Source organism: Curcuma longa, chromosome 9 (assembly GCF_044706935.1).
Source record: "Curcuma longa cultivar G26 ecotype Majalengka, Jawa Barat chromosome 9, ITB_CL_G26_1.1, whole genome shotgun sequence".
In the NCBI taxonomy this organism is placed as follows: Eukaryota; Viridiplantae; Streptophyta; class Magnoliopsida; order Zingiberales; family Zingiberaceae; genus Curcuma; species Curcuma longa.
In genome coordinates this window covers 3,085,994-3,107,842 of record NC_133869.1, presented here as the reverse complement: position 1 = coordinate 3,107,842, position 21,849 = coordinate 3,085,994, and the positions used below count along the sequence as shown (strand labels likewise).

General features: G+C 35.8%; 1 protein-coding gene across 1 annotated transcript; it reads right to left on the bottom strand.

Moving 5' to 3' along the window:
- Nucleotides 1-827: 827 nt before the first annotated feature.
- LOC141834733 (CBL-interacting protein kinase 2-like) lies at nt 828-2,568 on the bottom strand. The gene is made up of 2 exons (XM_074722077.1): nt 1,581-2,568; nt 828-1,502 (listed from the first exon to the last, which is right to left on the bottom strand). The coding sequence occupies exons 1-2, from the start codon at nt 2,470-2,472 to the stop codon at nt 1,156-1,158; spliced, it is 1,239 nt and encodes a 412-aa protein (XP_074578178.1). The 5' UTR covers nt 2,473-2,568; the 3' UTR covers nt 828-1,155.
- Nucleotides 2,569-21,849: the final 19,281 nt, after the last annotated feature.

Below are 21,849 nucleotides of genomic sequence, written 5' to 3'. Positions count from 1 at the left end.
TTTGATGAAAAATTAGTTTGGCAACTTTACATACTATAAGATTTTTTTTTTCTAATTAGTTTGAAATGATAAAAAAGATAGTATAATTTTATGGGAATCAAACTAAAATAATAATAATAAACTTCAACAACTAGATATTAAATGTACCTTTAGCTTTTTAGTTTGAGTTTAGCATATTGTTTAAAATATTTCATTTCCACAAAATTATTTACTAGATTTTCATATCATTTCTACAAAATATATTTATTTATAGGAATCAATGGTTTAACTTTTCTTTAAAAATATATTTCAAATTAAATGAAATAAAAAATATCTAGAAATATAATTCCATTTTCCTTCTTCACATTATTCATAAAAATAAATTGTAAGGGTGGGCATCATACAAATGCTTAGATAATGATGAATTCAAGGTGAAAAAAATTTCTAGAAAAAAAAAAGGGAAAGGAAGAGAGTAAAGAAGGTTGAAAGGAGAGGGAAAAAAAAAGAGCAACATTTGGCGAGTTCGAGCCTAAGACCGAGGCAACTCACGACGATAAGGCCACACCATCCGCAATCACAAGCAAGGCCACATGCAATCACAACTCACGAGCAAAACCACCCCATGGCCACAAGTTCACTCACAATCACAAGATCACTTGCAACCACAAGTGAGACCGTATGCAGCAACAAAGTCATCCGCGACTGTGATCAAGCCGCCTACAACCACAAGGTTACCCACGACCACAAACATACAACACCGTGGGAGAGATTCGAGCGAGACACAAGTTAATGGAGAATGGGAAGGAAAATTAATTCCACTCAATTTCAAGTGGATAAAAAAATGATTCACAAATGGACCATCCATTATTTTATAATTGGTAAACAGAGGAAACGATATCCAGCTGCACCTTCAAATAAAAAGGCATAAAGGTTCCACCATGAGACTCATTTGAATTGTGTTTGTACTGTTGCCTCTCATAACAAGTATAAAACACCCTCAATTACAAAATTTTAAAGCAAGAAACTAGATGCTTAAACACAATTGTTATCATAAGCATGCAATGAATGAGACATTATTTAACAAACTAGCTAAGTGAAGGAGAATGACTAGGAAGTGAGATCCATAATACCGACTGAACAGAAAAAAGAGTGATGATCTATTTAGACTTGGAGCTCTCAAACTGGATTTAGCTGACCTTGCCATGTCCAAACAATGTCACTAAGAGCTGGTCTAACTTCTTTCAAACGTTTGTGATATTCCCAAGTATCACCACTTAAACCTTTTACTTCCACTAAATAAAGTGAAGGGGAGACCTCAAAGATCTCAAAGTCAATGGCAAGGTCATCCTTTCCTTCTTTCAAGGACTCCATCTTCACAATTCCACCATCCTTCTTCTTCACTTTGAATTTTAACATTTTAGCCACCTCGTATAGCTTAGAGATTATGGCTGATGCAGACTTTTTAGAAGTGAACCAAGTTTGCTTGTTTTGGTTCTCCTCAAATAGGCCTGAAAGGTTAAACCCTGCAGAAAGAGAGATGATGTCAAACGCATTCAAGTTGGTGATTTTAGTTGAATCATTTTTTTCATCTGTGGCATTACTCTCTGGATTGTCGTATGCTGTCGCTGCTTCCAAATGGCTGTCATCTTCTCTTGGCTGCTTGATTTTCATTTTCCTCCCATCAAGCCCTTTTCTGAACCACTTGGTTTCCCTGATTTTCGCAATAGAAATCCTGGTACTTGGATCAGGATTTAGGATCTTTGAAACAAGCTTTCTGGTACTGGAAGAGAACCAATGGGGGCATTTAAATTCCCCTTTCTCAATCTTCTTGTACATCTCCATCAGATTCGAATCATGAAAAGGATAATAGCCAGACATAAGCACAAACAGAATAACCCCACAGGACCAGATATCAGCATTTGCACCATCATAACCCATTCTACTGATCACCTCCGGAGCAACATAAGCTGGAGTTCCACAAGTTGTGTGCAGTCGGTGGTCTAGCCTTTCTGAATCGACAAGGGCACTTAGACCAAAATCTGAAACCTTTAAATTATCATTTTCATCCAACAGTATGTTCTCAGGCTTCAGATCACGGTGATAGATACCTCTGCTGTGGCAGTAGTCGACAGCACTAATCAACTGCCGAAAGTACTTTCGAGCAACACCAACATCTACTTTTCCTTTTGCAACCTTGCTAAACAGATCACCACCTTTGACATACTCCATGACCAAGTAAATCTTGGTCTTGCTGGCCATGACCTCAAAGAGATGCACTATATTTGGATGCCTGATTAATCTCATCACCGACACTTCACGTTTTACCTGTTCCATGAGACCAGCCTTCACTACTTTTTCTTTGTCAATGATTTTTATAGCAACACTTTGGCCATCACTGATATTCCTAGCATGGTACACCTTTGCAAAAGTTCCTTTCCCTAATAGTCTTCCCAAGTCATACTTTTGCATCACAACCTTCCCTCTGAACTCCATTTCTGCCTAGGCAAATGGCCAAAGAGAATATACAACTATGCTATTCAATTTTCACTGCATAACATTCTGAAAATAAGAAGAGCAGAAGACTTCAACTGGTAAAACGGATCCAGTGAATACTTTTTCCTTGCCTTGGGTTAATCTTTCGGGCAACTCCACATGAAGTATATGATGCATATTAAAATGTTTACTTTCAACTGGAGTTGTAGTTTCATTTAACTCCGAGAAGATAGCCTCAGCATCAAGGCACATCTTTCAGCATTCCCAGTTAATACTTCTGCGTTTGACTGTAAACTGTAAAGATAAAAATAGAATTTAAGCAGGAACAATAGAAGAAAAGAAAGCAGATCAACTAGTTTGACCACAAAGGAAGAAATTTGGCACGTGTATAAGCAAGGAAGCATAACTAGTAATTAGTTCTTAGCTAACACAAAGTTGACTGCAGTTCATAAGATAGTTAAACAAGACTTAAACTATAGAAAATTTGAGCATGAAGTAACAACTACAGTAATTACTCAAAATCAAACGGTTAAAGAGAAAGAAAGTCTCGAAGTGAAAAACAACAACCAGCTGATAAAGCTATTAGATGCAGAATGTCATGAAATGAAAAGAAAGAAAAGGAATGAACAAGTATAATAATTCACTTGGGTGTTCCAACATGAGAAAATAACAAACAAAAAAATATATATTAAAGATAGTTTACACACTCCAGATTTAACTGACCTAGAATTGGTGTGTGCAATCTCCGATTTTGTTTCATAATTTTCTTATATGTAAATCTACAGAAATTGGATAAAATAAAGTAAGGGTATGAGTGATTTAGAGCAAAAACAAACAAATGAATTTATAGAAGATTTTTCTGAACAATTACAAAACACAGAGTAAAAGAGAAGATATTAGCATATCCGAAGCTACTATGTGGATCACGTGGAAGAAAAGTTCCTTACCTACTTACATAATCCATATAACCAAAAAAACAAACAAACTATAGGGAAAAAAACTTTTCAGCAAATTCTAGACGATACCTTTTTTGAGAAAAAAAAAAAGGCAGTAAATATTAGAGAAAAGTTTGCCACACTCTCAATATCCCAAAAGAAACTACATTCATGTGAACTCACAAACCCAAATCATCATGAAGATATGCACAACACTAGAAACAAAAGGAACTTCTACCCTACCTGACAGGGGAAAACGAAGAACCGAAACATATCAACCACACTATTTAAAAATCTTCAAACTTTCTTTTTGTTTCAAATTTAACATCTCAGAGAGTCGCAGACACACAGAAAATAGACTGATCACAAAGTAGCGCCTACCTTCCTGGCGCGGCAGAGTCGCCTCCCAGACAACAAATACTCCGCTAAATCCAAAAGCAAATCCTCCTCAAAAGATATCAGATGGCTGCTTCCTCGAGAACTGAGGCGGGGAGGGAAAAAGGAGGAACCCTGGATTTTGTCTGCGCTCCTCTCTCTCTCTCTCTCTCTCTCTCTCTCTCTCTCTCTCTCTCGCTGCCGGATGAAGCAGACGACGCAGTGCTTTATAACTCTCAAGATTACGCGGAGCGATATCAACGGTTGTGATCTCGACAATCCATGATGAACGGTTGATACTGGCTTGCGCTCTTCCTGAAGGGGAAGCGACCCACCTTCCAAATTTACAAGGATAATGAAGCCAAATTTGAATTGAATTCCATGTTTATCGCCACGTCGTCTAAAATACATAATTAGCAAAGTAATAATGGTTAATAATTATTATTTTGTAAAATGAAGATATGACTCGGATACGACGCAGATTAAAAATATGCGGCAAAATGTGAGCGTTTCAACGGATATTTATTTAATTGATTTAATTTGAAGAATTTGGATGGGGATGGGGACTCAGCGTTGAGAGGTGACGTAAGCCCGATGGTTACTTGGTCATCATCCTAATCTTCCAAATAAGCATTAGGATTAGGGTTAATTATTCGATTTCATTCTTGTCCTTGCAATTCTCTTTTCTAATTTAATATATTTTCCATAAATGATAATAATCTATCATTTAGGTTTTCCTGATATATTATCTAATTTAATTTGTTTCCTAAATGGTTGATTTACAAACCCCAAACAAGTTTCAATTTTCAAACTTTTTGATTTTAAAGATATATCAAGTAGAATTTCAAAAAGTCATCGTGCATCCAAATATAAAAATTTTATAAAATTAAGAAAATTTTCCAAAAGTACATTTTCTATCAAATAATATTTCCTCTAATAATTTAAGGATAGAAAGCCTTCATTGAATATGAATTTAGATAAATGGCAATTGCAATCTCATCCGTAAAAGTGGTGGCAAGATTAAAGCATTTCAATGGACGAAATTAGAAATGATATAAATTAATATTAGCTTCTATATTTACCACTAGTAATTTTTTAAAATAATATATATATAATTAGAGAAATTTTTTAAAATCTTAATTATTATAATTTGTATGATAATAATCATATTACTGAGTATGTTTTAGGGGAGAATATACGCAAATAATAGACCCAAATTTTTTAAGTTAAGCAATAAAAAAGCGCATTTAAAGTTTTTAAATGTCCAAAAGGTGCACTTAAATTTCATTTTCTCAAAAGATATATCATGTTCCTATTTTACTTCGCCCGTTAAAAACTGACCCATTAATTTTTTTAAAAATATCTCTCAATTCTCTTGTCGCCTTTCTTCTCTTTAGCTCTCTCTCAATTCGGGCATCGTGCTGATCGATAATCCTTTAAATTTATCCATTATTTTTAATTTTAAAATTTTAATAAAAAAATTTTAAACATACCGAAGGTTAATAAAAAGTAAAAACATTTAAAATGTTTTTATTTTTTATATCTAATTATAAAAGAATAAATAAATTGATAAAAATTTAAAATTAAATTAAAATTTATTTGAAAAAGCGTGTTGATTTTTGAAATGACACTATCTTGATATTGATTTTTGAAAATCAATATTATAATATTTTATTTTCTCATATAGGATAGTATTAATTTACAAAGATCAGCACTAATATGATATTGTTCTTAAAAGAATATGATCACAAAGTTGTTAAAGTTTAAAAACCTTTTGAACACTTCTGGAAAGACTTTCAAATAGTAAAGGAGCACACATATAGACTTCGAGGCACTTCAAAAGCCCATAGGAGTTGAAATAAAATCAATCAGAGCTCTCTAGATCCATCAATAAATTTTGACTAAAATCTATTAATAGACCTAGGAGATTTAGATTTATAAAAAATTGACATGTAATGGAAGAGAGTAGCGCATTGAAGGTATTTATGGTGTCTATGTCTGATTATAACATTTCAATGATAAATTATGCATATGTGTCAATTATCTTAAAGTCTAAAACTTTGAAAAAATCATTATTGTGTAATGACTTCGAGTTGATAGCTCTGAGCATATATAAACATTGAGACACTTCAAAAACATGTAACACTTGAAATGGATCCAATCAGAGTTCTATAGGTCCATCAATGAATTTTGATTGAAACTTATTGATGGACTAGATGATTTGAATTTTTAAAAAATTGACATGTAATGAAAAAGTTGAGTGCATTGAAGGTATTTATATTGTCCATGTTTGATTCTGATATCTCTACGACAAATTATATATGTGTGTCAATTGTCTTAAAGTCTAAAACTTTAAAAACCTTTTCATCATTGTTGTTAATGACTTCAAGTTGATAGATCTATGCACATTTAAACTCTGGGACATTTCAAAAATCTATAGCACTTTGAATGAATATGATTAAAACTCTCCAGGTCTATCAATAAATTTTGATCAAAATTCATTGATAGATTAGAAGATTTGCATTTCTGACAAATTGATATGTTATAGAAGAATTGAGTGTGGAGAATGTAGATATGATATGTAAGTCTCATCCTAAGTCTCGTAAATGAAATTATGGTTGCATGTCAATTGACACACATTATGGTGTTAGTTTCAAAAGATAAGTACTATTATGGTGCTTGGTTTTTAAGAATAACACCATATTGGTGTTGACATTTGAAAATCAATACCATCCTATATGAGAAGAATATTATATTGTGGTGTTGATTTGTGTTGAATCAACACCACAAAAGTAATGTTGATTTTTGAAAATTAATATTATTATTATTATGGTGTTGATTTTTAAAAATCAACATCATTATGATATTGATTATCAAAAATCAGTACGATGGAGTGATGTTTTTTCAAATAAATTTTATTTAATTTTTTATTCTATTGTCATTAGATATTAAAAAATAAAAAAATATTTTAATTTTTTACTTTTTATTAACCTTATGTATTTTTATTTTTTATTAAAAATTTAAAATAAAAAATAAAACGGATAAATTCAGAGGATTATCTTAAATTAAATGATTAAATTTTTAAAAAAATTAATTTGAATCATCAATTTCTTTTATACGAAAGTTATCGGTAGCAACTTTTGACGGGAGAGTTAACATAAAAATGAGATATAAAATTTAAATCCGTCTTTTGGATATTTGAAATGTTAGGTGCTCTTTTGACAAATTACAATTGAAAAAGATTAGAGTTCATGTACAATAAAGCCAAAAATATTTTAATAAAACCATGTCACTGTCAGACAACAGCAGTGGTTAAATAATGTCAAATCATGACAAAAGCAGACATAAATTCTTTGGATCTTCTGTATTAAATTTAGTGGGTCTGTTTTTTTCTCATTTTAGAAAAAAAAAACTCAAATATGATTAAAAAATAGCAATAAAAGACAAAGCACTATTAGTTTTATTAGGATCGTGCTGGCCTTATCGTAAAGACAATATGCAAAAGCTTAATATATATCTTTATTTTTTTTAATTAAAAACAAACACCACTTAATTGGCTGCCTATATTTTATTGTCATTTTGAATTTGACCCCTTTTATATCTTCTTTTTCAATAATAATAATAATAATAATAATTATTATTATTATTATTAAACCTAGCCACACATGAAACATGTGGGTTCCTTTGGTTGTATGTAGAGGTTGTATGAAGTTTCGTGGAACATGGCGATGACATGGATCCTTCCTTATCATGGAACTTTTAAACATGTTATTTTGTTTTATTTTGAAGTAATATTCTTTTGACGGGCAATTGAATCATGTGCCATTTATGAATTCTTATATTTTTTCAATAAAATAATGATGAAAATCATGTGGAATTGGTTAGCTTGTTTAAACTTTGTAGAGGGTATAATACGCGTGGAGAAGCTTTGTCGATGTAGATGGCCACGACGTGGATGCATTATTGTATTTTGGCCGATTGCCGACATGTGTTTTTTTTCTTAAAAAAATATTATAACATACCCTTCTCTCTCTTTTTTTTTCAATATACCCTCATTAGAATAGAACTAATAAGCAGTTTAAATATTATAAATATATATATATATATATATATATATATATATATATATATATATATATATATATATATATAGAACTGATCTCCCGCGCGACACCCGTGCGCGACACCCGTGCGCACCACCGACCCACGGCCACTGCCGGCGCTCCCGTTTCGCCGTCCGGCCACCTCCGGCCGTCGGACCGGCCCCGATCGATGCGCCACTCGCCGGCGCGTCGGTCCGGCGGCTTCCGGTGATCGGACGACGGCGAAATCGGCCGGAAACCGCCGCTCTCCCACCCACGCCCACTGCCGCCGCGATTTCATCGCCGTCCGGCCATCTCCGGCCGCCGGACCGGGCCCAATCGACGCGCCACTGGCCGGCGCGTCGACCGGCGTCGGTCCGGCGGCCGGAGACGGCCGGACGGCGACGAATTTGGCCGGAAATCGAGACCATAGTGACTGGCGCCGTTTCCGGCCAAATCGCGGCCGGAATCCGGCCAAATTCCGGCCGGAGACCGGCCGGGGAAGGACCGCCCGGCGCGCGTCGATCGGGCCTGGTCCGGCGGCCGGAGATGGCCGGACGGCGATGAAATCGCGGCGGCAGTGGGCGTGGGTAGGAGAAGGTGCGGACGGGATCGCGTAGGGACGGTGCGCGGCTGATCAATTTCGTATATATATATATATATATATATATATATATATATATATATACCACAAGCGCGCTCTGAGCGCCCATGATCCACCGTCCATCACGCGATAGCACGTTAGATCTGACCATTTAAATATGAGAATGCACAGTATTCCACCCCTGACCCTCGCCGCTGTCGCCGCCCTCGCCGCGCCATTCAACCATCGTCGGCCATCCGCCCGGGCACGATCGATGCGCCGCTTGCCAGCGCGATCGATGCACCACTCACCAACACATCGGCCGGCATCGGATTCCAATCGGAATCCGACGCAATTTGGCCGGAAATGCGGCCGGCAGTGGCGTGGCCGATTTCCGACCAAATCGCGATCGGATTCGGACCAAATCGCGACCGGAGACCGACGACCGAGGACGGACTGCCGTCACACACTAGTCCTTCCTCGGTTGGTCTTCGACCGCAATTTGGTCGGAATCCGGCGCATGCCACTGCCGATCGTGTTTCAGTCAAATTGAGTCGGATTCCGACAATAATTCGGTCAGAATTCGACGTCGATCGAAGCGTCGGCGAGTGACGCGTCGATCGTGCCCAGATTAGCGATCGACGGTGGTCGGATGGTACGGTGAGGGCGACGGCAACGATGATGGATCGACTGTGTCACTCACGGAATCGCGCAGAATATCAAATCTCTATATAATCATATTTTGATATAGTAATAAAAATATTTTATATTTCTGATAAACTACATGAGAGATTTTGTAGTTAATTAGTGAAAAGGATGGGTTCCATTAATAAAAAGACCTTTTAGGCATTTGTCCTTATTCTTTTGTTATTTTATGTATTGCCCTTGTTTTTATTTGTGTACTTGGTGGATTGGGGGTTGGTTCATCCAAGTACTTTTAAAATAGAGGAACAGGCTCACCCTCAATTTCCCATCAATCCATTCGCAAAGGAATTAATTAATCGATGGGCTCAGTCTTTTTGGACAATATTGTCCAATTTTTAATATTTAATAAAATAGTGATACAAAAAAATCTCCACTAGCAATAAATATTATTTTTATTACGCATTATCATTGCTCCTTTGTGCTTTAGGGAAACTGATTGATTTTTTTTACAAAGGGCTCCCTCAAAGTTAAGTAATACTCAAAGGACGCATCAAAATTTGATATTTTTGCATATTTATTTTCAATTGTACCCCTCCAAATTTTTAGCCTAAATTAAAAATAATATTTTTAAAAAATTTAAATCAAACCGAATCGAATCAAATCAAATTTAAAAACCTTATGAGCATTGCTTGTTGGATCAAGAAAGCATTAGAGGAGTGAATTGTACGATTCATATACGTTTAGAAATCATTCAAAAATAAAATAGTATAGTAGAAATAAAATGAAATACTCAAATACACTTTTATTTTTACTTAATTTACAGCCTTTGGCTGTTACTCCAAGACCCGCAGTCACATTGATTGTTTTCGTTGAGCAATCACTATTAGCCTTTTTTTCGAAAAATAAGAAGGTTCATTTCTTTTACAAAGATAGAGTTTGATAACAATCTTACCCATCCCTTAGAGTAAATCAGTAAAGAAAGAAACGAGTATGAATGCAACTAACTATATATTCCCAAATGTTAGGCTCGTTTGAGCTCGTAGCGGTGTCGCGTTGTTATTGTAGGACCGGCGGTGTGCGAAAGAGGATGAATCTTACTCGTTCAACTTTACTATCACAAAAAAGCTAACAGCAGAGTTAGAAACAACACAGAAGACCCATGGATTTACTTGATTTTTAACTCCCCAAGGTTAATACTTCCAAGGGCTATGTACGAGAGGTGTCTATCCACTAGTGCTTTCCTTTCCAAAACTTTTTTCAAACGTGGAGAAACTCGTCTAAGGATGGATGGATGTTGCTGTTCGCTCAGGATGTCGTCGGCTCGATGTGACTTGATGTCTGAATTGCTATGAAATTTCTGTCGAGAAGCCCTTGTTCGAAGTCTTTTTATAAGACCTTCCGATCGACTGGAACCTCATTTCGGTCGACTCCATGTAGATCACCGATCCACTATACTCGCAGCTGACTCGGCCTTTCGATCGACTGAAATCTTCATTCAGATCGACTCCGTGCTGGCATGGAGGGTCTTGATAGATTTCGACTTCCGCTGCATTTATTCGATCCTGAGTCGCCTGGAATCCACACTCCAATCGACTTGAACGTTGGATAAGGTGGCCCGGAGGCAAAGACTTCACCTCTCCAATTTGTATTACAAGTTAGCTCCAAAACATAGATAACAAATTGAAGAACAGTTCTTTGAACTGTTTCTTGGTCTTAACTTCAGGTTTCCAGTGAAACCTTGGGTTAGACCAACGCCTACAGTTCTACTTCAGGAACGCGTCCTGACCCACTCCTCTCGGAAGAATTTACCTTACTTGCCAACCAAGTCATTCAGACTTGTTGGACTTTTTACTCAGCTGTGGTCCTTGGCCCTCAGGAATTTGTTGCTAGGTCCCAATCCTCCTGATCGCCTAGACTTCACCAAACCTCTGGTCCTCCTGACCATACTCGCTTGGACTTTGGCCATGCTTCCCGGTCCTCCGACACTGCATAGACTTACATCTGGTGCACTTGACCTACCAAGTCTTCTGTCTGATCCTCCAAACTAGGATTTGTTCTTGCCTAGCCTATAACTAGGACTTTTACTTTTTACCTAGCCTCAACTAGGACTTTCCCTGTACTCCCTGCACACTAGATCAACTTGTTAGTCCAATAACACATTTAACTTTATCAAAATCAAGATTCGATCATCTGGTGCTTCCCGTACCAACAATCTTTAGTTAGGACCAGTCACTCGGTAGATTTCTCATCTACCAAATATCTGATCACCCTTGACCTGCTTAAAATTTTTCTTGCCTAACTTTCAATTAAGACTAATCACTTACTAGACTTCTCACCTGCTAAATATTTGGTCACCCTTGACCTGCTTGGACTTCTTGTCCAGCTTCACTCACCAGGACTTCTTGCCCAATCCCACTGACCAAAACTTCTCCTAGCCTCTAACTAAGACTTCTACCTAATGATGTTAGTAGTAGCCCTAGAGCCAATTATGTGATGATTGACTAGGGACTTTTGTATCATATTCTATTATTAATAAAGGCAAGATTTTTTGATTATTATACTTACTTTGTATTTGTGTCAAATAACTAAGTATAATAATGTCCTTGGGTAGCTAGTTCTAATCTACATCATATCGATTGTTTGAATCGATAGTGAGATGATGTAGAGAACACTACTCTTAATCATTCCTAGTCAAACATTAATATTCAGGGACGATGTTAATGCATTGAGACTAGCATGTGGGTCAGCTGGATGACTTGATCTCACAAGTCATGGATATGAGATATCGAGTTGACACATGGGTATACATTAGAGAATGTATATTGAATTAACTCACCATGAGAAAGTTTCATGGATTATTATATGAGTGTTATAAACTTTCTCATGTGACTATTGGTATGAATAGTCCTTAGACTTGAAGTCACTACGGTTCCCTATATAAAGAGTTATGTACTTTGGTATCGTCAAACGTTACCCGTAACAAGGTAGACTATAAAGACGATCACTGGGTATGTAACAAATTATACAGAGGGATGTGAGTGATGTAGATGAGATCTATCTCTCCCATATAACAGGAATGATATCTTGCGGCCTCTTGATAGAGTAGGACCACAAAATGCATGATCATGCTCAAATGAGTCAATATGAGATATTGAGCTCATTTGCTTGAGTGAGTCTACTTGGGGATCAAGAAATATAAAGATTGATAAGAGGATGACACGGTCTATGCCTCATTTATCAATCTAGATATCGAGGATAGAAGTACATGGTCATACATTATCATAGTCACGGAGGTTATGTCGGATCTCGACATTCTTGTCACTTGGGTAGCAATAATGCATTGCTAGATGCCACTCATTGCTTATGTTTCTAAAATGGTTTTAGAGACATTGCCAACGTTACAAGAACCTATTGGGTCACACACAAATAACACTCTATTTGGAGATGAGTTCATTTTAGTTTGACTAAACAAACAATTAAGCTCATTGGATGACATAGACTTGAGTTAGACTCAAGTTGGTTGAATTTGAATTAGACTCAAATTAAACCAAATTGATGAATGGATTTTAATTCATCATGCATGATTAATGTGGATTAATCATGCATTGAAGAAGATGAGATTATCATGCATGGAGGTTATTGAAGAAGATGAGGTTATCATACATGGAGGTTATTGAAGAAGATGAGGTTATCATGCATGGAGGTTATCATGGCTTGGGTATAAAAAGAGTTTTTCTACCCTAAAGTGAGATAGTTGGATGTTCATCTTCTTCTCTCCTTCTTCTTGGCCAAGCTCTACAACAAGGGTTGCTAGCACAACTAACTTTCTCCAAAAGTGAGTGTTAGTGTGGATATGCATAGAGGCACGGACACTTGAACGTGCTAGAGATCCGACAACCTTTGGACGAGCGGGATAAGCGAAGGGCACGCATAAAAGGTAAATCCTATTAGATAGGATCTTATAGATCTAAACTCGTACTGATTTTTTGCATGGATCGCTCGAGGGATCCTATTTTCAGCTGCGCAATTTTGATTTTGTTGCATAGGATTCCCAACAGTTTATATGTTTCAAAAATGTACACAACGGAAGAAAACAATAATAGAGTCTAAACTATTACAACACCTGCAACACACACATACAAGATATAACACATACATGACATAGCTGAGAAATTAAAATTTTAGAATAAAAATTTATTCTATGTATATCTGATGTATGATGCTCAGTGGAAATGACATGAACAAAGTGGCTTCGTTAGAATCTGCCTCTATCAGTGATCCACGCCAAGTTCTTGTTTGGACAACTTCTCAAGCCACAAGTCGTGTTGCTGGTTGCGGTACTAGCCGTTAAGCAGCAACGATTGATACAAGAAAAAACTTTAATATCAGAAACGTGCAACAACATGTTGCATTCGTTTTTGAGAATTTCTAACTATCGTCGGTAATCCAATTCTGGTGAAGTTACGAAGGCACACGATCGGAACCTTTTCGGTGATGACGGAAATCTTCAAAGCTTTTAAACTTCCGGTGACGTATCCCGGCAGCTCTCGACGTTTTGGCAACAGGTTTCGGTAGCAATCTCCGTGATCCGGCAGCAGCTCTAGTGAAAAGGGAGTTTCTCCGGCAAACAACAACAGCTCCGACGAGCTCTCCTGGCCGGCGGTAGCACTTCACAAGGCTCCGGCAACTAGTAAGGAGGAGGAAGAGGAAGACTCCAATAACCCAGTAGTAATCGGCGACTCAGAAAAAGGGAAACATCGGTGGTCGAAGCTCCTCTCAACTCACGATCGGCTGGAACAGGGGTGTGCGGAGGAGGATAGGACTTAGGGCTTCTCACGACACACGATCAGGCAGTCGGCAAGCTCCTTTTAAAGAACCGAACCCTAACATCGCCGAATTTCCTTCCAATTTCACACGACGGCTAAACGGAGGAGGAGATCGAATCTCCTTCCTTCTTCACACGTGTGACGGCAATCGGAAGATCCCTTTCCTCCTTTGTACGCGTGGCAGCTATAGGAGAGGATTGCTTTCCTCTTTTGCTCAAGATCCGGCAATCAGGGAGATCTCTTTACCCTTTTGCGCGACAACATGTGGTGAGGAGCGCGATAGCGCATGCACGAGGAAGAGGGCATACCGGGGAGAAAGGTGAACCAGTTTAGGGTTTTCTTAAACCGGGTTCAAATCTAGTTTGGTTCAACTTGAACCAGGTTTGGTTTGGTTCATTTTAGTTCATAACCAAAACGTTTGATTCAGTAACCAAACGACCTCCGATTTAACTTAAATAAATTTTGTTCATTTCATCTTCTCAAGATGAAGCCCATCATTACTTTCATTTTGCCAAAATATCTTCCATCATGAACCAAACCAAGTTGGTAAAATTTTGAATCATTTGGTTTAATAACCAAACTACCTCCAATTTTATTTATTTCATCTTCATAAGATGAAACTCATCGTTTTGCCTTTGTCCGATCTATCTAGACTTCATTTCTCTCATTCTGAAAATCCAATTCTCAAACTCATTTAAAGTCCTAAGAAACTTATAGTGCACATGACCCAATAGGTTTTCGGTTATGTTGGCCGTCTGTAATTAACCCTTAATTATGGATCGATCATGAGTGACACCTAGTAGTACGTCATGATCCCCAATTGATCGAAAAATCAACAACTGATTCTAGAATAATTTCTAAACCCTTCATAAGCTATAATAAAATATGTATTGTCCTTTTCACTATCTTATATCCGCTTGGTTCAGGACATGGTCTGTATGTGTCAGTCTCTACTAGGTTGACTACATCACACCTAGCCCAAGCTTGCTTTCTTATTCTGTGGATTCAAGTTACTCGTACATGTGTTCGAGAGTGTCATGCTCTTGACATGTGTTTCTTTGGCCAAAGACTTTCAGTAACAATCCTAATAAATGATCGCAGGGTATACGTCTCACTACAACAAATTTGACTTTCCGCAGCACATCATCAACGGCGCACAATTATAGTGTGCTGTTAATAATATTTTTTACGGCGCGCCTAATCAAGTGCGCTGCGGATAATATTTCATATTTTATAATTAACAGCGTACAAATAACAGTGCGCTGCGAATATTATTTTTCGCAGCGTGCAAAAATTATACGCTGTGAATATTAAATAATATTTGTAAGTATTTGCAGCGCGCATGGATGTACGCTGTTAAAAGAGATTAAAAAAATATTATTAACAACGCGCATGGATGTACGCTGTTAAAAGTCTAAACCCTAATCCTGTTTAAGAGGTTACTGTGACTCCTTAAAACTAAAATCACTATTCTTTCCTCCCTGCCGTGTCGCGCCGCGTCTCCTCCCCCCAATCACCCGATTCTGTCATCACTGTCGGTGCCGCTGGGAGCCAACCTCACCGACGCTAGAACGCCTACCTCCTCCTCCTTCGATTGACGTCGTCGCGCCTGTCCCGCCGCCTTCCTTCGCTGGAGAGGAAGGAATCGACGGCGTCGTCCGCCGCGTGGAGAAGACGTCGACCGCCGTCGTTCGTTCCATTCGATCGCCAATTCCAGATTTTCTTACCCTAATCGATGTTCTTTGCTGATTTCCTCCCCTAATTGACCTTCTTCACTCTTCGATCTCTTCCCAATCGGAGTCATCAGGAAGTTTGTAGATGACGTCGAGACTACAGAAGCTTCAATCTAGGGCTGTGGAAGTCTCTAAGTTGGTGTCTAAGCATGGATGCGCTTACTACAAGGATCTTCTGGAGAAGAACAAGCAGCACATTGTGTAGCCACCAACCATAGAGAAGGTGGAGCTATCTTTTGGGGGGAAGAGTACTCTATTTGGAAAATTGCATATATCTTTTGGAGGAATTGCTTTTGATGTTTTACTGAAAAAGCCTTGCATGATTATATTCTGAACTTAAATTCCCTTGCCTTGTACCCATGGGTCTACGGTGATGCTTCATAAACAATTGTTGGTATGCATTTTGACATTACTGATTTTTCCGCCAAATGTTTTCTTATTGCTAAACAACAACTAAAAATCTAGTTGACATTTCAGGAATCCAGAGGTTTTGGATATCAGTGCTCATGAAGTGTTTCCACGTATTTTCAAAGAATCCAATCAAGACATCTTGTAAATAAGCATCGACCTTTTAGATCTCATGCTGTTGTGATGATGGTATCTCTCTGCTTTTCTTTGTGTGGCTTGGGACAAACTTGATTGCAGATTAGTGCACAACTTTTTGGTACCTCAATTTTGCCAACGAACTATTTGATAGATTTTGTGACCTTTTTGTTGTAATATGGATGTCTCATGCGCGTGTACAATTTCACCACATTTCATTACATTTTCAACTAAACATGCGTGCTCTTTTATGTCATTTATGCATCTTGGCAAACATGATCTTTTATAACATTTATGCAAAATAGTTACAGGAGCTACAGATTTTGAGGGAATAAAGGTAAATAAAATTGTAGCTGCAAATAATGGTTGATTGGATGTGGAAAAAGACTACATGATTAAATTTGTTGTCCTGTTACATCTAACGATTTAGTCCTTGTTAAGTTTATTTTCTCATTTAGCATTGAGAAGTTCTGCATGGAAACAAGAGATTGGAGGAGGATATCAATCACTTCACTAGAAAATGGATAGAAGATTTCTGAGCTTTGTTCTGCACACCAACTTTGAAGTGCATCATCATTCATTGTAAGTCGACAATCCTCTCTATGAAATCACTAATCGTTGAAAAAAAGTTTGAAACAAGATTTTTAGACAACTTTGGAGAGTTATTTTTAGTAATAAGAAATAAATCAAGGGAATAATTAAGATGGTTGTTAATAAAAAAATTTTATGAAGGTTTTAATTAGATACCTTAACTTTACGGCAAGATGATACATTACGAAAGATAAAGGGTGAATTGTTAAAATGGAGAGTGGAATTGTGTGATCATCATATGTTTCTGGAATTGTGTTATTGTCAATCAAATTATATGTTCATTCAGTTAGACTATAACTGTATTATAAAATTAGTTCATCACTAAATTTTAAATTTGTTGACATTATTCTAATGACTTGTTTTGTGTCATTCTTATTCCTTATTAGGTAGTTCACTAAGGGGACAGGGTTGGAAGTATGGATCTGGGTTTGTAGATGGAGTTTTCCCTACCAAAGTATGCTGCCAAAGTATGGGCTTTACTTGACACTCCCTACCACTCGAGAAGCCACTAATGCAAAAGTACATCACATTCCTTTTGGTGGATCTTATTGGAAAGTTTGGATTGATAGAGTTTTCGTGGAGAAGGTGAAGCTAATTCGACCAAACGAAGAGATATTTTTTCTTGAGGATGCAATAGGAAGCACAGTCGCTTGGGCATCAATGTTTATAGTTTTGTCTGACTGATATAGATTTGATCATATACTTTTTGTAGTAACGATAAATTTTTGTTTAGATTGTTTTATCTAACTAAATGTTGATGGTTATTTTTGGTGTGATTTTATTTAATATTTGTATGTGATATTTGTATGTTGGATTATAAATATTACAGCATTTTGAGCAGGTTATAATTATTTATATTTGTATTTGTATTATATATTTGTGTATATATGTTTATTATATTTTAAGAATATAATTATCTGCAGCACGCGGGCCGCACGCTGCGGAAAATGCATCCGCAGCACGCGGGCCGCGCGCTGCGGAAAATTGCATCCGTAGCTCGCGGCCTGTGTGCTGCGGATGTAATTTTTCGCAGCGCGCGCCCGCGTGTTGCAGATGTCCTTTTCCACAGCGCGCGTCCCGCGCGCTACGGATGTATTATAACTTTCAACAGCTTAGAGTTATGCAACATGTAATGTGCGCTGCGGATAGCTTAATTGCGCGCTGCGGAAAGTTAAGTTTGTTGTAGTGTCTCTTTTACAAAGAGCAGTGAATCCTCTGTGGGCTATTCAAACACCTTCGGGCACTTCGACTTATACCCAATCATCCCAAGTCCATATCTCCTCGGAGATGTTTGCTTAAGATGTATAAGCCTCCACAACTAAGGTGGCTTGAATACCGCAAGTCTAAGAAAACTCGCACTTAAGCTGCACTGAGATCTTCATTGACATATGTATAGAACCATATGAAGTCTCACGGCAGGTCACTCCAATGAACTAGTTACCTTTAACTAGCATCCATGTTTAACTCTCAACATCCAATGTCTCCAACATGTGAGAACAACTGCTTGGTAAACCAAGAAGTTTAAAACGTGCTAGTCTCAACAGAATTGATGACGTCCATGTTCGTCAATTCATCGACTAGGGATAATTTTAATACTTTCATAATTACACATACATAGATGCTCATAAATTGTGATCTAATCATAAATTCTCTTATGCTATGAATTGTGTTGTAGACATTCAGTAAATAAGTTTAAGATCCAATCAAATACATGAAAATATGCACTTAAATAGTGAATTTCTATTTATTTAATAAATAGTACAACCGTAAAACGATTGCCTTAGGATATTTCTCAAATATAACATTAACACCGGGAGATTATTAGATTTTTAGCTTAAGTTTCCCTTCTCCCCCTTGTCAATCATCAAAAAATTTTGCACTAACAATGTAAGTATTTTCTATGGTTAAAACTTAGTCTAATTATTTTCTGAAAGACCATAGTAGATTTTAAAATAATTTTGTAAAATAATTTTCAATAAAGTTTTCAAAAGTATTTTTAAAATAAGTTTTGAAACATGTTTTTTTAGATATTTTAAAGTAGATGGTTTTAAAAAACTATTTATTATCCTTTCAATCAGAATCTCTCCCTTTGACTAACACGTCCTTAGAGCTCTTGTTAACCACAAAGCAATCTCCCTATGTGTCTTAGGGTTTGACCCAAATTTAAAGAATACTTTTTATATTATTTTAAACTTGATTTTAAAATGGATTTTCAATGATTTTTTTAAAGATTTATAAAAATTAATTGTTGAAATAGGTTTTCTCTTTTAATTTAGACATCCCCCTTAATCTGATACTTGCTTAGGGCTCCTTGTTAACCATAAGGCAAACTCCCTATGTGTCTTAAATTTAATCCAAGTTAAAAGAATATTTAACTTATAATTTTCAAACTTTTTTATGAATTTTTATTAATTTTTCAATTTGGACTCTCCCTTAATCTGACACTTCCTTATGGCTCCTTATTAATCACAAGGCAATCTCCCTATATGTCTTAAAGGTTGATCCATGTCAAAAAAATAATTTACAAAATATTTTTCAAAACATGAGTTTCCAAAATTTTTTTAAGTAATTTTTTTAAAAGACTTTTTGAATTAATTTTTAAAAGGTCTTTTAAAAATAAGATCTTCTTCAAGAAGGACCTCCCCATCAACTAGACACTCCCTTAGGACATGCTTGTTGAATACAAAGAATTTCTACCTATGTATCTTAGGGTTCTAGATATAGTATTGACCTAAAGGTTTTGTGTCTAAGTGTTGGTCAATCAATTTTTAAATATATATATATTTTTAAAAATTTTATAGCATAAGTACACCCAACAAACATGAATTTCAAGTAAATATTAAATTTTTTAAAATAGTTTTAGAAAAATAATTTTATAGTTTTTAAAAATATTTTTAAAACTTATATAATTTAATGGTCCTTATCATCTCACTCCATTCTAAATGTCTCAGTACATAGCATACAAGGGTTGTCTTATGGGTTTTGTGAGATGTTTTATCAATTTTATCTTTATTGATTTAATTTAAATTCTAATGAATGTTTGACTTTGTGTTAGATTTAAATTTAACTATTAGTTAGTTAAGTGCACATTTTAAAAATCGGCTTCCATATCGTGGCAAGGTAGGGGTCTTCTTGGTTATTGGAACAATGACCACTTTCTTTAGATAAAGTCTTTTTAAGAAATTATATACTTAACCTACTTCTTGAAAAACTTTGCTCTGAAATCTAACTAGTTCTAGGATATGATGTGGCGAAGTAGTTTTAGTTAGTTTCATTTAGCTAAGCAGATCCAAGTAAAGTACTCCTTACCCCACTTGAGTACTTACACTAAGTTTCCTGATGTACTATTATCTCACCCCACCTTAGTACTATGTTGGACAAGTGTTAAGCAAGCATATCCTTAACTAACCATTCTAAGTTAAGTAAGAAATAAACATGCATGACATGACATTTATGTGCATAAATGATAATTAAGCATATGCATGTACATGATAATATGCATGAGTCAATCAAGTTAAATAATTTATTATTTTCTAATAATGTATCAAATTCTTGATTTGATATATTTCGTGTGGACCTGCGAATGTATCAACCCATTTTGACACATTTTAAATTTTATTAAATTTTTATTTCCTTGAGTAATATTTTATCAATTAATTTCATAATTATAAGTATTTTATTATAATTAAGTTTATCAATTTTAATTTCTTTACTTGTTTGAATTATTAATTTATTTTTATTGAATTTTTATAAGTTGTAGATTTAATTTTTGATTTGAATTAAGTTATATTTTATAATTAAATAAAACTTGATGATAATTAATTTTATTATTTAAATTTAAATTTTTTAAAATTTAAATTTGACTTGTTAAAATTGATAGATTTATTTTCTTAAATTTTAGTATTTAATTTTGAATTTTTTAGATTTAATTTTAAAATTTTTAAAATTATTTATTATTTCATAATTAAAAGGTACTTGATTATAATTAATTTTATTATTTAAATTTAGATTTTTAGTATTTAAATTTGAATTAGTATTTTTAAAATTTAAAATTTATTATATGAATTTTAGGATTTAATTTTTAATTTTTAGTGGTTAAATTATTAATTTTAGGATTTGTCTTGTTGGATTTCAATTTATCTCATTATTTTTAAGATTATCTTAATTATTTAATTCTAAATTATTAATTAAATTTTAATTTAAATTATTAGATTTATCTTGATAATTATTAATTTTATCTTAGTAAGTTGAATTATTAATTATTTTTAGATTAATTAAATTTAAAAATTTTTTTAATTTAGTGTTACGCCCTTGCCGCCTTCGCCAGGCCCCGGAAACGCAAGCCCCTCTGCTCCTTGTTTGCCAGGCTCCTTGTCCGCCCCTTCCAGTGGCTCCCTCCTCAGCAAATCCGCCAGCGCGAACACCCCGCCGGGCGTCCATTTTCAACGCCGCTGCCCCTTCGTGCCCCTTCGTGGCACCCCTTCACCCTGCCGCCTTCGCCAGGCCCCGGAAACGCAAGCCCCTCTGGCTCATAAAGTATAGCGCTGCCATGCAGTGCTCCTTGTCCGCCCCTTCCAGTGGCTCCCTCCTCAGCAAATCCGCCAGCACGGACACCCCGCCGACGTCCATCAGCGCCGCTACCCCCTTCGTGCCCCTTCGTGGCACCCCTTCGTGACGATTTGATGAGGTCTTCGACGTTTCCAAAATCTGGAAACTTCAACTATTGCCGTTTCCCGTTTCTCCACGTTTCCGCGTTTCTCGTCTCCAAGTTTCCAGACAGCATAGTTTTGAATTAGCTAAATTTTTATTTAAGTTATTTAAATTTGAATTTATATTAATTAATTTAAAATTATCTTAATTGGTTTATAAAATTAATTATTTTTAGATTAATTAAATTTAAAAATTTTAATTTAGAGTTATCTTGGTTGAATGAGTTATTGATTTAATCTATATTTTGGTTTATTTAATTTATATCTAGATTAGTCTTATTATTAGAATTTATTAGAATTTATTAAATTTAAATTATTAGTGATTGAATTTTTAATTTTAAATTAGTTAAATTAT

Excerpts from the sequence above, each read along its gene's own strand:
- LOC141834733 (XM_074722077.1), bottom strand. The coding sequence starts at position 2,472 with ATGGAGTTCAGAGGGAAGGTTGTGATGCAAAAGTATGACTTGGGAAGA. Across the intron at positions 1,503-1,580 it reads AGCATACGACAATCCAGAGA|GGTTTAACCTTTCAGGCCTA; the intron begins GTAATGCCACAG and ends CTCTTTCTGCAG.